Genomic DNA, 14563 nt, shown 5'->3' with positions numbered 1-14563 from the left:
CATGTAAGATACTTAAAGCTACACTCGTTGTGAATCCAGCCAACATGTCAGATTTTTAAACGGCTTTTCGGCGAAAGCATAAGAAGCTATTATCTGATGATAGCACAACAGTAAACAGAGGGTAGCATATTTCAACCCTGCAGGCGCTACACAAAACGCAGAAATAAAATGTAAAACATGCCTTCCCTTTGAGCTTCTTTTGTTGGCACTCCAATATGCCCCATAAACATCACAATTGGTCCTTTTGTTAGATTTAATTCCGTCAATATATATCCAAAATGTCAATTTATTTGACGCTTTTGATCCAGAAAAAAACAGCTTCCAAAATGCGCAATGTCACTAATAAATATTTCAAAAGTTGCCTATAAACTTTGCCAAAATATTTCAAACTACTTTTGTAATACAACTTTAGATCAAATTAAAGACTGGTCTATCTGTGTTTCAATACAGGAACACAACAAACCAAGCTACTTTTCAAGACTTGCGCAACTCTCAACAGTGTTACGCAGTTCCTAGATGGCCGTAATTCTTCATTGCACAAATTAATAACCTCAACCAAATTCCAAAGACTGGTGACATCCAGTGGAAGCGGTAGGAACTGAAAACAAGTTCCAAAGAAATACCGTTTCCCAATGAGAACTCACTGAACAGACAGAGACCTACATTTTTTTCTTTTTTCTGAACAGTTAGTCCTCTGGGTTTTGCTTGCTACATAAGTTCTGTTATACTCACAGACATGATTCAAACAGTTTTAGAAACTTCAGAGTTTTCTATCCAAATCTACTAATAATATGCATATCTTATATTCTTGGCATGAGTAGCAGGAAGTTTAAATTGGGCACTCTATTTATCCAAAAGTGAAAATGCTGCCCCCTATACCTTAAGAAATTAACAAGTGTATATTTTTTCTGCTAGCGGAACATGTGTCCTAGACAGGTTAAGAAGGAAAGAAATTACACAAATGGACTTAACAAGGCACACCAGTTAATTGAAATGCATTCCATGAAGCTGGTTGAGAGAATGCCAAGAGTGTGCAAAGCTGTCATCAAGGCAAAGGGTGGCTACTTTGAAGAATCTAAAATATATTTGATTTGTTTAATACTTTTTTTTGGTTACTACATGATTCCATATGTGTTTTCTTAGTTTTGATGTCTTCACTATTGTTCTACAATGTAGAAAATAGTAAAAACTAAAGAAAAACCCTTGAATGAGTAGGTATATCCAAACCTTTGTGTGCGTTCGTGCGTGTATGTAATATATACACATACATACATACTACCATTCAAAAGTTTGGGATCACTTAGAAGGCACATTTTAAAAAATAACATCAAATTGATCAAATGCAGTGTAGACATGGTTAATGTTGTAAATGACTATTGTAGCTGGAAACGGCAGATTTTTAAATGGAATATGTACATAGGCGTACAGAGGCCCATTATCAGCAACCCTCACTCCTGTGTGCCAATGGCACGTTGTGTTAGCTAATCCAAGTTTATAATTTTAAAAGGCTAGTTGATCATTAGAAAATTGCAAACAGGTTATGTTAGCACAACTGAAAACTGTTCTGATTAAAGAAGCAATAAAACTGTTTGAGTATCTGGAGCATCAGCATTTGTGGGTTTGATTACAGGCTCAAAATCACAATAGTGCAAATTGTCTCTAACCAGAATAGAAAGAAGTGGGAGGCCCCGGTGCACAACTGAGCAGGAGGACAACTACATTAGTGTCTAGTTTGAGAAACAGATGCCTCACAAGTCCTCAACTGACAGCCTCATTAAATTAAATGGTACCTGCAAAACACCAAGATTTTTTTTGTTGTTGTCAGGGACAGCCTTAGTTTATAAACTGTGTGTGTGTGTTTAGGTGCTGATCAAGCAGGAGATTCAGAGGAAGAGTGGCTATGCCATCCAGGTAGATGAGGAGCACCTAAGAGTGCAGCTGGACACCATCCAGTGTGAACTCAATGCCCCCACGCAGTTTAAGGTAAGTTCACTGCAACATCTGGTTATTCCATACAAACGCTGGCACTCTGCCATGCCCTACGTGACTATGCTAAAAGCTGACTTTTAGCTGCAACTCTGGACACCCTACCTATTTACATTTTGGTCATTTAGGAGACGCTCTTCTTATCCAAAGCGACTTACAGGTACAATTAGGTTTAAATGCCTTGCTCAAGGGCACATCAGCAGATTTTTCACCTAGTCTGCTCGGGAACTCAGCAACATTTCTGTTACTGGCCCAATGCTCTTATCTGCTATGCTACCTGTCGCCTCTCACTGATTCAGATTTGATGACCCTGCTCTTTTCTTGTTGGATGTACAGTATTTCTCATGTAATTTGAGGACCTTGTCTATAAAATTCACTTGAAATGGTTGTTGCTCTATAAGGGGCGTCTGAACGAGCTGATGTCTCAGATCCGGATGCAGAACCACTTTGGGGCGGTGCGCTCAGAGGAACGATATAGTGTGGACGGAGACCTTCTCCGAGAGATCAGACAGGTGAGACTGTTAAAATTCTATTTTTTTTTCTTTCTTTTTTCAGTAGTTCTAGGTGTCTTTGTTTATGTGTGTGGTTGGTCAGTATTGCTGACCGAGTGTCTCACCGTTCTCCTCTCCACAGCACCTGAAGCAGCAGCAGGAGGGTCTGAGTCAGCTTATCAGTGTGATCAAAGATGACGTGGAAGACATCAAACTGATAGAACATGGCCTCCTGGACAGACTCGGCTGACCTCAAAGGTCCTCCCAGGCCCCACGTGACCCTGAATCTCTCTCTCACTGCTGACAAAAGTTAAAGGTTTATGCCTCTTCTTAGCAAGGCATATATCTGTATTTTCTATGGTCTGTCTGTCTTCAATTCAGAGGTGCTTTCTCACACAGATTAATCCTTGTCCTGGCTAATGGCTCAATATTGAATCTCAATCAAAAATCCTTTTTAGTCCAGGACTAGGTATAATTTTTTGTCTTGGAAACTGCCCCTAAAATCCCCAAACATCTAAACTGGAACAAGACTGCCTTAGAAAAACTGCCAGACCGTCTGGTGGACACTCTGGTTGACAGCCAGTGAAATGTGACTGTTTGATGATTTGGTGTGATATTCAAGTGCGATATTCAACACATTGTAAATAAATACGCCTTTTATTATTGCTTTAGTAATATTTTATATGATTGAATAAGAATTATACACAACCCCAACATGGTTTAATAAAATGTCATTGAGGAGCCTTTTTCAACATGACTCTCCTTCGTTTGGATCTCTTTCTTACCCAAGTGTAACCGGTGTCAGTGCTAGCTTAGCAGCTTTGTTTCCTCCCTCAATCTGCCTCTGACTGGGCTTGAACCAGGGTCCTCTGTCTCCCATGAATGCCCGCTTGACAACATACAAACCAGTTGTTACACTGAAAAGGATCTGATTCAATGGCACCATTAGCAACATTTTAGTCTGTTGGTGAGTTTATCCGGTACAGTCTTAATCTGTTACACAAGCATAGGCACCATTTCTAAAACGAATGCTTTGCAAATCCATATCCCGTGTTCTGTCTGGGTCTCTCACACAATGACTAGCCAATGGCTGTATAGTTTTCATCTATAGAATCAATATTTCCTTAGGTCATAATATTATTATGGTCACCTATTGAGAGAGGCCTGTATGAATAATCAATATGCCCCAAAATCTTTTCAATCTTGTTCTTTTTTCTGACTATGTTGCATCTTTTCTCATTGGTTCTAAATATCTGTCCTTTTGGAGATGCTGGAAATGGGTCCATTGATTGGAATAAGTAGATTCCCAGTTTGTAGTGTATTTTCTCTAGAAGTAGGTATCAGAGAAATAAACTCAAGAGGTTCATCCCCCTCCTTTTTCACTAGCATTCCTGTAGTCCCTCCCCGCAGCATGGTGGAGCACCATGAGGCTGGCAAGCAAGACTACTGTTAATGTGGCAGCAGGTTGCTGGAAGCCCTCGCCCGATCATACTGTTGACCCCCTCCAGGGCTAGGCCATTGATTTGAATGGGTAGATTCCAGTTGGTAGTAATATACTGTATTTCCTCTTGAAGTGCTTTATCATGTCCGTTGTTGCAGTAGGTCGGCTGGAAGCCCTACTATGGTACTGTTGACCATTGTTTGCAATGAGTAGATTCCAGTTTGAAGATGTGTCAGTGGGGGTCACCTTCATTCTGCAGTAGGTCTCCTCCCACTAGCCGGAAGGCCTCCATGAACTCGTTGATGTCTATGCTGCCGTCTTTGTTGAAGTCGATGGAGACGGCCAGGTCACTGATGGCCTCGTCACTGATCTCTGTCTGCAAATGGGAGCTAAGCAGCTTCCACGTCTGACGGAACTCTTCAAACGATATCAGACCTGGGAGACAATGAAATAGAATAGTGCTTTGTATTTTAGATCATGGGCTCTATTCAATCTGCATCATGGAAGTTTAGCATTAAAGTGTGATTGACATTTAAATGCAATGTTATGCAGTGTTAACCGTGAATGCAATACAGTGCCTTGCGAAAGTATTCGGCCCCCTTGAACTTTGCGACCTTTTGCCACATTTCAGGCTTCAAACATAAAGATATAAAACTGTATTTTTGTGAAGAATCAACAACAAGTGGGACACAATCATGAAGTGGAACGACATTTATTGGATATGTCAAACTTTTTTAACAAATCAAAAACTGAAAAATTGGGCGTGCAAAATTATTCAGCCCCTTTACTTTCAGTGCAGCAAACTCTCTCCAGAAGTTCAGTGAGAATCTCTGAATGATCCAATGTTGACCTAAATGACTAATGATGATAATTACAATCCACCTGTGTGCAATCAAGTCTCAGTATAAATGCACCTGCACTGTGATAGTCTCAGAGGTCCGTTAAAAGCGCAGAGAGCATCATGAAGAACAAGGAACACACCAGGCAGGTCCGAGATACTGTTGTGAAGAAGTTTAAAGCCGGATTTGGATTTCCCAAGCTTTAAACATCCCAAGGAGCACTGTGCAAGCGATAATATTGAAATGGAAGGAGTATCAGACCACTGCAAATCTACCAAGACCTGGCCGTCCCTCTAAACTTTCAGCTCATACAAGGAGAAGACGATGCAGCCAAGAGGCCCATGATCACTCTGGATTAACTGCAGAGATCTACAGCTGAGGTGGGAGACTCTGTCCATAGGACAACAATCAGTCGTATATTGCACAAATCTGGCCTTTATGGAAGAGTGGCAAGAAGAAAGCGATTTCTTAAAGATATCCATAAAAAGTGTCGTTTAAAGTTTGCCACAAGCCACCTGGGAGACACACCAAACATGTGGAAGAAGGTGCTCTGGTCAGATGAAACCAAAATTGAACTTTTTGGCAACAATGCAAAATGTTATGTTTGGCGTAAAAGCAACACAGCTCATCACCCTGAACACAACATCCCCACTGTCAAACATGGTGGTGGCAGCATCATGGTTTGGGCCTGCTTTTCTTCAGCAGGGACAGGGAAGATGGTTAAAATTGATGGGAAGATGGATGGAGCCAAATACAGGACCATTCTGGAAGAAAACCTGACGGAGTCTGCAAAAGACCTGAGACTGGGACGGAGATTTGTCTTCCAACAAGACAATGATCCAAAACATAAAGCAAAATCTACAATGGAATGGTTCAAAAATAAACATATCCAGGTGTTAGAATGGCCAAGTCAAAGTCCAGACCTGAATCCAATCGAGAATCTGTGGAAAGAACTCAAAACTGCTGTTCACAAATGCTCTCCATCCAACCTCACTGAGCTCGAGTTGTTTTGCAAGGAGGAATGGGAAAAAATTTCAGTCTCTCGATGTGCAAAGCTGATAGAGACATACCCCAAGCGACTTACAGCTGTAATCGCAGCAAAAGGTGGCGCTACAAAGTATTAACTTAAGGGGGCTGAATAATTTTGCACGCCAAATTGTTCAGTTTTTGATTTGTTAAAAAAGTTTGAAATATCCAATAAATGTCGTTCCACTTCATGATTGTGTCCCACTTCTTGTTGATTCTTCCCCAAAAAATACAGTTTTATATCTTTATGTTTGAAACCTGAAATGTGGCAAAAGGTCGCAAAGTTCAAGGGGGCCGAATACTTTCGCAAGGCACTGTATATCGACTCAATCGGGAATGACCTTTACATTTCTATTGTGGAATCTGGTTGCTTCAGCTTTACATATTTGAATAGAAATGTGTCCCCCCCCCCCCCCCCCCCCCCCCCAGATCACTCATTATTTAATCTGTAGTGCACCAGAATAATTTTAGGGGTCTTTGAGTGAAAGACGGTGACAATCTGCCGTTTTAAACCTGGCTTCATATGGTACTGATTTATACTAATTCGGGTGGGTTTATTTCACATGTAAGATATATAGCCCACAGATCAGACAAGGAAAAATAAAGTACATCAGGTCTATGTGTTCTGATATGTGCCTGTGTAACAGAGTTGGATTCGTAGCCTCACTCCCCAGCTTGAAATGTCTCTAGTTGCCCTATCGATTCACTAGCTTTTCTATAGTGTAATTGGTCAAGGGATGCGATCACGTGTTTGCGCAAGGCAGAGGATCTGAGATTGAGTACCACCAGTGTGGGCTTTTAGGAAAGAAACTATAGCCTACTGTAGGCTGTCATTGTAATTAAGAATTTCTTAACTGACTTGCCTAATTAAGTACTGTTAAGCAAGCACAACGTCTGTTACATGCGTGTCTGTTGTTCCTGTAGGTGTCCTATGCTGGTGACACATCCAATTTTCCCTCTGGGGATCAATGCAGTTCAATTAATCTCTTTGTTTTCAATGGAACATCATATTCAGCTTGTTACTAATAAGCTCTCTGTATGTTATGACAGAGAGGGGCCTGAGAGGCTTGAGAAAGGTCATGTTTGTAAAACACAACAAGGCAGGTATCTGGGCCAAGCTGATTATTTACTCACCTGAGTTGTCTGTGTCTATGATCCTGAAGATGGTCTCCAGGTTGGAGTGGTGCTTATACATGGTCTCAAGCAGACTGGCATTCGAGAGCTGGTAGATAAAAGGCAGCAACCAGGAATTTTGTTAGGTGCTTGTTTGCTGGGTTTTTTTTTGTGTGTGTGTGCGTATGTATGTTTATGTTTGTGTGTTAGTAAACCTCACCTCTGTGTTGGGCTCGGTGATGGACAGTTCTCTGAACCAGAGATGGTAGTCCAGCATGCCATCCAGAGTGTCTCCCACTAGCTGAGTCCGCAGCACCCTCCAGGGTAGACCCAGCCTCAACACAGCCTCCATGGCACAGGCCCAGTGGCCCAGAGAGATCAGCCCTGAGAGACCACACAGCCATATTACAGAGACCATGCCGCAGTCACACAGTCAGCCTCAAACTGCTACACTAACCCTTCAGGGTAAAACCAATCTCAACACAGCCACAGAGAGATCAGCCCTGGGAGAGAGACCAGACCATGCAGTGATCACACAGATAAACATAAAAAACGGACAGACTTTTTACTGCATAAATAACTTTTATCTATATCCTATACTGGGCCATGAAGACAATCATCACAGAGAGAGATAAAATAAAACATGATTTGATGTTGACACCATTCAGTGTACATTTGGAACCTTTATGGTAGGATTTTAAGACTGCTAAATATACTGTTGCCACTAGATGGTGATGAATAGTAGTCAACATTATATAATGTATTCACTAAAGTACTAAGGGGAACAGAGGTTCCTGGTAGGTGATATGAGTGAAACGGTGAGTGCGTGGTTCAGTACCTGTATTTTCCGGGTCGTATTCTTGAAAGGAACTGATAAGGTCTGACTTATGTGCAAACAGCTTTTCCCTCAAAGCCCTGAGAGCTGAACGCTCAGTCCGCCCAACACTGAAAACACAAGGCATCAACCACCTCACACACAGTGGATAATGTGTCTGAGGTATACAAGGAATTCACTGCAGGGTTTTTAGTGTGGTATGTGTGAGATGTCAGACATATACACATCTGAGGTAATCTTATTTTAGTCTGATATTCAATTGTTCAGAGTGCCATTTCATGACCTCCGCACAGATGACACAATGGTTGTGTTTACACAGGCAGTCCAACTGATCTTTTTCCCCAATTATTGCCAAAAGAGCTGATCTGATTGGTGAAAAACACTAATTAGCTGGGAAAAATATCAGAAATTGGGCTGCCTGTGTCTGAGTCATTTAATCATCTATCTGTGGCTCGTGTGACCTATGTTACCTTTGTCTCAGTGTGAGCGCCCTGGTAGCCCTGTTGGCCTGGTACTGGATGAAGTGAGGCACCAGGTCAGGACCCATCCTGATGTACGCTCCTCTGTTGCTTCCCACCTCATAGTAGTTAGATGCAGAAAATATAGTTAGGACCTAGAGAAAGAGAAAGAACAAGCATTATTCAAAGGTTCTATTTTGCTTTAGAACTCAAAGCTATTTTGCCTACTCTTAGAGGATTTTATCAAACACTCACAGAGTTTGTATTCCTTTTTAATTTGAAATAGATGGCTGCAGTAAAAACATTTTGCTACAGTTTATTGCATATTTCATTCTCTTTTGATTGTGCTATGTCTGTGGCTTTCCTAACCCTGCGGTTGTGGCAGAACTCGTAGCCCTCTTGCTTGCACTCATGTGAGCGTATAAGCAGTGTGAGGTTGTGACGTCGCAGGACCTCTTCTGTCACATCAGGACCCCAGTAACATCCTCCACCTCGCACCTCGTTGGGGACACAGCCATCCTGGGGCATGGGGTCGCTCCATAGCATGTCTACAATCTGCAGCCCAGACAGACAACACCAGGGTGTAGTTACTAGTTAACACCACCACTAGGGGAATGGCCATTCACTGGTTCTGTAGACTAACAATGTCCACCCAAATCAGTCTATCTCTTGCTTTCAATCATCTTTGCTATTCTTCAAATAAAGGTAGAACTCAAATCAATTCCACCCCATAATATAAACAAATGTCAGCCTTTAACTCCATCAGCTCCTGCTATCCTAATCCTTTCACCCCAATATGGATAATCCTCCTAAAACATCACAAACTGTTATTTTAACTTTATTCATACTCTAACAAATATGTGATGTAAATGGTGTATGATCTCAGTTACCTGTTTCCACTCGTCCCCGTACGACTCCAGCAGCTCTCCAGAGTCTGGGTCAGAGTCAGAGTTAGCCAGGGAGTTACGGAGGTCTCCGTAGGACTGGCTAAGTCCGGCCTGCCTGCGTCTCTCCTTCAGCTCCTCTTCTACAGAGCACGTCACCCTGTTGTTCAGGCCCTGCAGGGAGCGACGCTGGACCTCATGCCTGGTCCCCGTGCTGCTGCTGTGGGTCAGGGAGTGGACACGGCGCCTGCTGCTGTCCACAGGCTTGGCGGTTGGGTCATCGTCTTCTAGATCGGAGTCCGTCATACCTGACCTGTTTTGCCTCTTCCTCTTGGGAGGCCGGAGAGCTGAAACATACTACAGATACAAGTATTGTCATGATCCATTCTACAGTGAGCAATGCTGCACTTAGCACAGACATTATTAAACAATGAGCAAAGTGATCTGGGCATGCAATAAACTTAAGCTTCTCAGGCCCTCTATATATTTAGGCTTAGGGATATTTAGGGACCCACTATTTTGGGGTGTTCATTACACCTGTCTATACTAAGGCTAGAATAGGCTAAGATGAATCATCAATTAGTGTCTAATTGATGCTCAGCTACATTTAAGTAATGTGGGTGAACTAAAGAGAAGGGTTCTGTAAGGTTATACTTTGTTACAGGTGAACTATTCCTTTAAGTGAGGTGTTAGTGTGGTTTTACTTTGTGTCTGTCCACCCTGGATATGAGGTGAAGGTCCGTGGTGTCTGAGATACCGCCGTGCAGAACCAACACCTTGTTGTCAATTACTGTCGCCAGGGGCAACCAGCTAAAGATCTTCTGGAGAAGCTTTAGAATCTTCTTGCCATGAAGCTAAGCACAAGTCAAGTGACAACAATGTCGATCAGAATATTTCTTATTATGCATATGTTAGTATAAGATTCAACATGTCAGCGTCATTGATTATATTGAAAACTATAAGGCCTGTGCAGTAACCTGTGTAGTGCTATTTTTTCCTTTTGGGATACACACTATTAACACATCAAATACAGTAGGTCTTTAATCAAGAACTAAGCGGATGTGGATGGTGTTATCTACCAACAGTTTATCCATTGGCTACTGTAACCATGTAACCTAAAACAAACAGGTATTCCTGACTAACTGGGTCAGTGTGCTGGCTATTTAAGACTGACTGACACACGTACACAAACACACAAAGATAGAGAGGAAGAGGAAGAGAAAGAGAGTCACGAAGAGTCACACAGTTGACGGAGAGAAAGATCCTGTAATCTCCTTAGTCAAGAGGGAGAGTGACCCACATTACACACTGAAATAGATAGGCTTGATATAAGTGGACTCTGATCACTGGTTAACATAATACTCAGGAAGATTAGATGATTCTGATTAGCAGAATAAATTACCTATGATGTGGTTCATCCATATCAAATAAATAGGACTGCCCTGGGAAAATCATAGTTTTTTTAAAAAAACACTTGGTTTGGGGCAGAGGCAAAGCAATTTTAACAATTATCCAATGTTATAGAATGACACAAGGTAAGACCTACCCTGTATTTTCCAAGCACCTCTTTGGTAAAGCCATATCTGGGGGGGGAAAGAAATGTGTGTTGAATGATGTTTCTACTGGGGAATACCAGAGAAGAAGATATTATTTGTATTTGTATTTGTATTTATTATGGATCCCCATTAGCTGCTGCTAAGGCAGAAACTACTCTTCCTGGTGTCCAGCAACATACATACAGTTTAAAATACTACATTTTCATAACACCTTACCCATCACATTCAGGCCACCACTCCATCACCACATATTTACAATACAACATCCAGGTGCACGAGTGTAGAGTGCGTGTCTTATCATGTGTATGTGCCTATGTGTATCTCTTTACAGTCCCTGCTGTTCCATAAGGTGTATTTTATCTGCTTGCATCAGTTTCCTGATGTGGAATAGAGTTCCATTTATCCATGGCTCTATGTGCACCTCTCATATTCTGTTCTTGACTCTGGGATTGTGAAGAGATCTTTGGTGGCACGTCTTGTGGGGTATGCATGGGTGTCTGAGCTGTGTGCTAGTAGTTTTAATTAACATACACCTTGGTGCATTCAGCATGTCAAATCAAATCAAATCAAATTTTATTTGTCACACACACATGGTTAGCAGATGTTAGTGCGAGTGTAGCGAAATGCTTGTGCTTCTAGTTCCGACAATGCAGTAATAACCAACAAGTAATCTAGCTAACAATTCCAAAACTACTGTCAACACTTCTTACAAAAATAAGTAGAGCTGTTCTGACCTGTTTGCAAATCGGTTATGTAGCCAGACTTATTTGCTGTTTCTTTTTCCTCAGTTACTAATAGGCATGCAATTTTTCAATTCCTCAACAATCCACAGGGATATAACAGTTTTTACAGTCATTTTCTTAATGTGTGCATGCTTATTAGTAACTGAGATAAGCAACTTCATAAATGTGTCAATTGCAGCATCTGGTTGTTCCTCATTACACACAACAGACCAACACATATTATTTACATCAACAACATAGGAATCACTACAAAACATATTGTATGACCTCTTATACACTATATTAGGCCCAGCCTTTGGAAGTTTGGTTTTCCTAGATATGGCTACTGTAGTGTGATCACTTGTTCTGATTGTAAACGGCAACATCTCCACCTTTGGCATTTCTGTATTTTCTGTAGAATACATGTTATAACCATGTATCATCAAAGGTATTATCTAAGTAAGTTTCAGAATTGTCAGAATAGGAATGTCATCTACATATGTTAATGTGGGCTATTTTTAGCACAGCTTGACTGTTTTCATTGCTTTACTGGGAAGCTTAGCTGAAGTAGACATGTCCATGTTATGTATGTTAATGCAGGGATTATACTGTACATAGAGTATGTCTGATAGTACCTTAGGTTAACGATATGGTCCTCGTGGTTGCCTCTGTTCAGATGGACATCATTAGGATAGACCAGGAGAAAGGAAAACAGGATGAGGAGGATCTCCAGGGAATCTTTTCCTCGATCCACAAAGTCTCCATTGAAGACATAAGGCTTCTCAGATGATGGTAAACCATTCTAATCAGGATAGGTAAGCACATGTCAAATACAAAGAAAGCTTAAATTAGTTTGCCTTCATTATGAATGAGAACCATGTCATGTGAATTGTGATGTGGTGCGTTGACAAAAAAGTGGCATCCACCTTGTAGAAGACCAACAAAAGATCCTCAAGATGTCCATGTAAGTCTCCTGTTGGGAGGGAGAGGGTTTACCAGTGAGTGACAAGAAGCAATAAAGCTATACAACCAGTGAATTGTTTAAAAGCCTGATGTGTGGTTATGTGTCTACCACAGATGGTGATCTCCTTGCTGTGGCAGGTGGAGATCTGACTGATGTTGGGGAGGATCCTCAGCAGCCTCCAGGTCTCCCCAAGGAGCTGAAGGACATAGCGAGAATGGAGCTGCTACTGGGAAAAACAGACAGAGAAGAACAGAACGCTTGAGGGAAAAACGAGAAGTCAGAGGAAAGTCGTTAGTAGAAAGTCAACAACAGACGGCAGTCAGCAGAGAAAACTAGCATAATGGCAAGCCTCTGCCCAACAGTTGGTGGTAGAATGGATGTTTGGCACATGGAGGCCACTGATGGCCCTGCCTACACTTGCTTGCTGGATCACTTGTGAGTAGGAATACCTACTTGTTTGTTCTTGAAGGCCTCCACCAGCTCAGCTGCATTGGAACATGTTATGGGGAAAGAGAGATGGGGACCAGAGTACAGCTTTGGTACCTCAATGCTCTTGTAGCAGAAGTACCTCTCCCAATCTACATTACGGCAGATGTTGTTCTCACGGAAGATGTGTGAGATCAGGTTCCCTAAGACAGAGATAGGACACAGGTTTTTCAGAGGACGTACTGTAGGTAATTAGTCAAATTAGCTAATGGGAGGAAAGCTGGGCTGCATCCCCAATGGCAATCTAGTATTCACTATGTTGTGCACTACCTTTGACCAGGGCCCATAGGTAGTGCACAATATGAAGAATAGGGTGCCATTTGGGACACATCCCTAATCTCGTACACCTGACTTCTTTGCCTATAGCCTGGGGATGAGGTGAGAGGATAGCTTACGCTCACTGCTGGCTGGAGTGAAGTGATCCATGAGGTAGCCAAAGAAGTTGTAGAGCTGAGATAAAGAAGTCGAACAAGAAGAAGTAGAAGAAGAAGAAGAAGAAGAAAATACACAATTGATTAAATTCTATTTGAAAAAAAAAACTAAAAGAATCACATGGTGTCATATGAATGTGTAGTTTTTCCGCAATGCTAGGTATGTGTGTCTGTTGTCCCACCTTAATCTGATCCTGCTCTCCTGCGTACTCGATGGATTGGAAGATGTTCCAGGTGCACCTGCGTCTCATCTCCAGCCGTGCCACGTACTGACGGTACCAACGTTGGATTAGGAGAGCTGCCCTCATTGCTGGGGGAATGAGTAGCGTCGGGAGAGAGCATATTACGCATACACATAGGCACTTACAGTATGTGATCCCTGTGGGACTTGAACTCACAACCCTCTCATTGCTATCACGATCCCATTACCAAAAGAACACACAGGTATACAGTGCAAATGTAGATAGTTATCATTATGGGACCTACTATATCTTATAGTTGTTTCACTTTAGTTTTTAAAAAAAACCAGTATTACAGCTATTTGTAGCTTGTCTGAGTGTCTGATACCCGTCTGAAGAGTTCTACAGCTATTCTTAGCTTGTCTGATGATAATATTAACGGTAACTACTGGAGCACTCAGTCATCAATTACAAATTCAGATCCTCAAATACCCCATAATGATCTGTAGTGATTTAGTCCTCGAGCTGAAGACTGACTGACTCACCTGTGGCAGCTTCACATCACGTTGTAGGTAACAAAGACACATAAACCAAAGAAGTACAAGTGTTAATCTTAGTTAATCAAGTGTTATCTTTCACAGTATGTGATGTTGATAATAACATTGATGTCCATTTTGAAAACAAATTTGAATTAGCCAAATGTTGAATTGTAAGACTTTACCTGGGACTAATAGGCTGGCTATAAGTAACAGAAAAACAAGACAGAGAAGATTAGTTAATTTCTCTCTATGCTAATCCAAACTGGTTTATAATGGTTTAATTGTTTATAGAGGTGATAATACATGAGAAAAAGCATTTACTTTCTCTGTCGCGTTTCTTCAGCTGGTCTGATTTTGCAAAGCCACATCCCATGACCTTGTGTGAGGTACAATTGTAGTTATATAAAAAATATAAAAAATAATATGCATTTTTTTCATTGAAGACATTTACAAGCACTATTTCCATGATTAAAATTTGCATTTAATTAACTGTTCTGTGATTGATTAATATTTGGACATATAAAATGGGCCTGGCAAGATTAGCTTGAAATTATAGTCAACCAACAAACCCTATAATGATCATATTTTACAATAACCTTCTCTATTTCAAGCA

General features: G+C 41.4%; 2 protein-coding genes across 13 annotated transcripts in view; one reads left to right on the top strand and one right to left on the bottom strand.

Moving 5' to 3' along the window:
* The window catches only part of nup54 (nucleoporin 54), a 20920-nt gene extending 17686 nt beyond the window's left edge, over positions 1-3234 (top strand). For all 12 annotated transcript variants that reach the window (XM_021603200.3, XM_090235071.1, XM_021603203.3 and 9 more), the window contains 3 exons: positions 1864-1983; positions 2388-2498; positions 2620-3234. In XM_021603200.3, coding sequence (XP_021458875.1) covers positions 1864-1983; positions 2388-2498; positions 2620-2727 — 339 coding nt within the window. In that variant the 3' untranslated portion in view covers positions 2728-3234. The remainder of the gene's footprint in view (positions 1-1863; positions 1984-2387; positions 2499-2619) is intronic.
* Positions 3133-14563, bottom strand: LOC110522955 (serine/threonine-protein phosphatase with EF-hands 2). The gene is made up of 18 exons (XM_090235074.1): positions 14272-14563; positions 14133-14150; positions 13957-13965; positions 13415-13542; positions 13197-13251; positions 12769-12944; positions 12424-12538; positions 12278-12324; positions 11987-12153; positions 10620-10656; positions 9778-9927; positions 9080-9430; positions 8559-8744; positions 8202-8344; positions 7735-7841; positions 7117-7280; positions 6918-7005; positions 3133-4353 (listed from the first exon to the last, which is right to left on the bottom strand). Exons 1-18 carry the CDS (start codon positions 14429-14431, stop codon positions 4151-4153), a joined length of 2304 nt encoding a protein of 767 aa, XP_090091200.1. The 5' UTR covers positions 14432-14563; the 3' UTR covers positions 3133-4150.

The sequence above is a fragment of the Oncorhynchus mykiss genome, chromosome 5 (assembly GCF_057628025.1).
Source record: "Oncorhynchus mykiss isolate SJ-2025 chromosome 5, ASM5762802v1, whole genome shotgun sequence".
Classification (NCBI taxonomy): Eukaryota; Metazoa; Chordata; class Actinopteri; order Salmoniformes; family Salmonidae; genus Oncorhynchus; species Oncorhynchus mykiss.
Note: the sequence above shows the minus strand (reverse complement) of the source record. Positions and strands in the feature narration are given on the sequence as shown.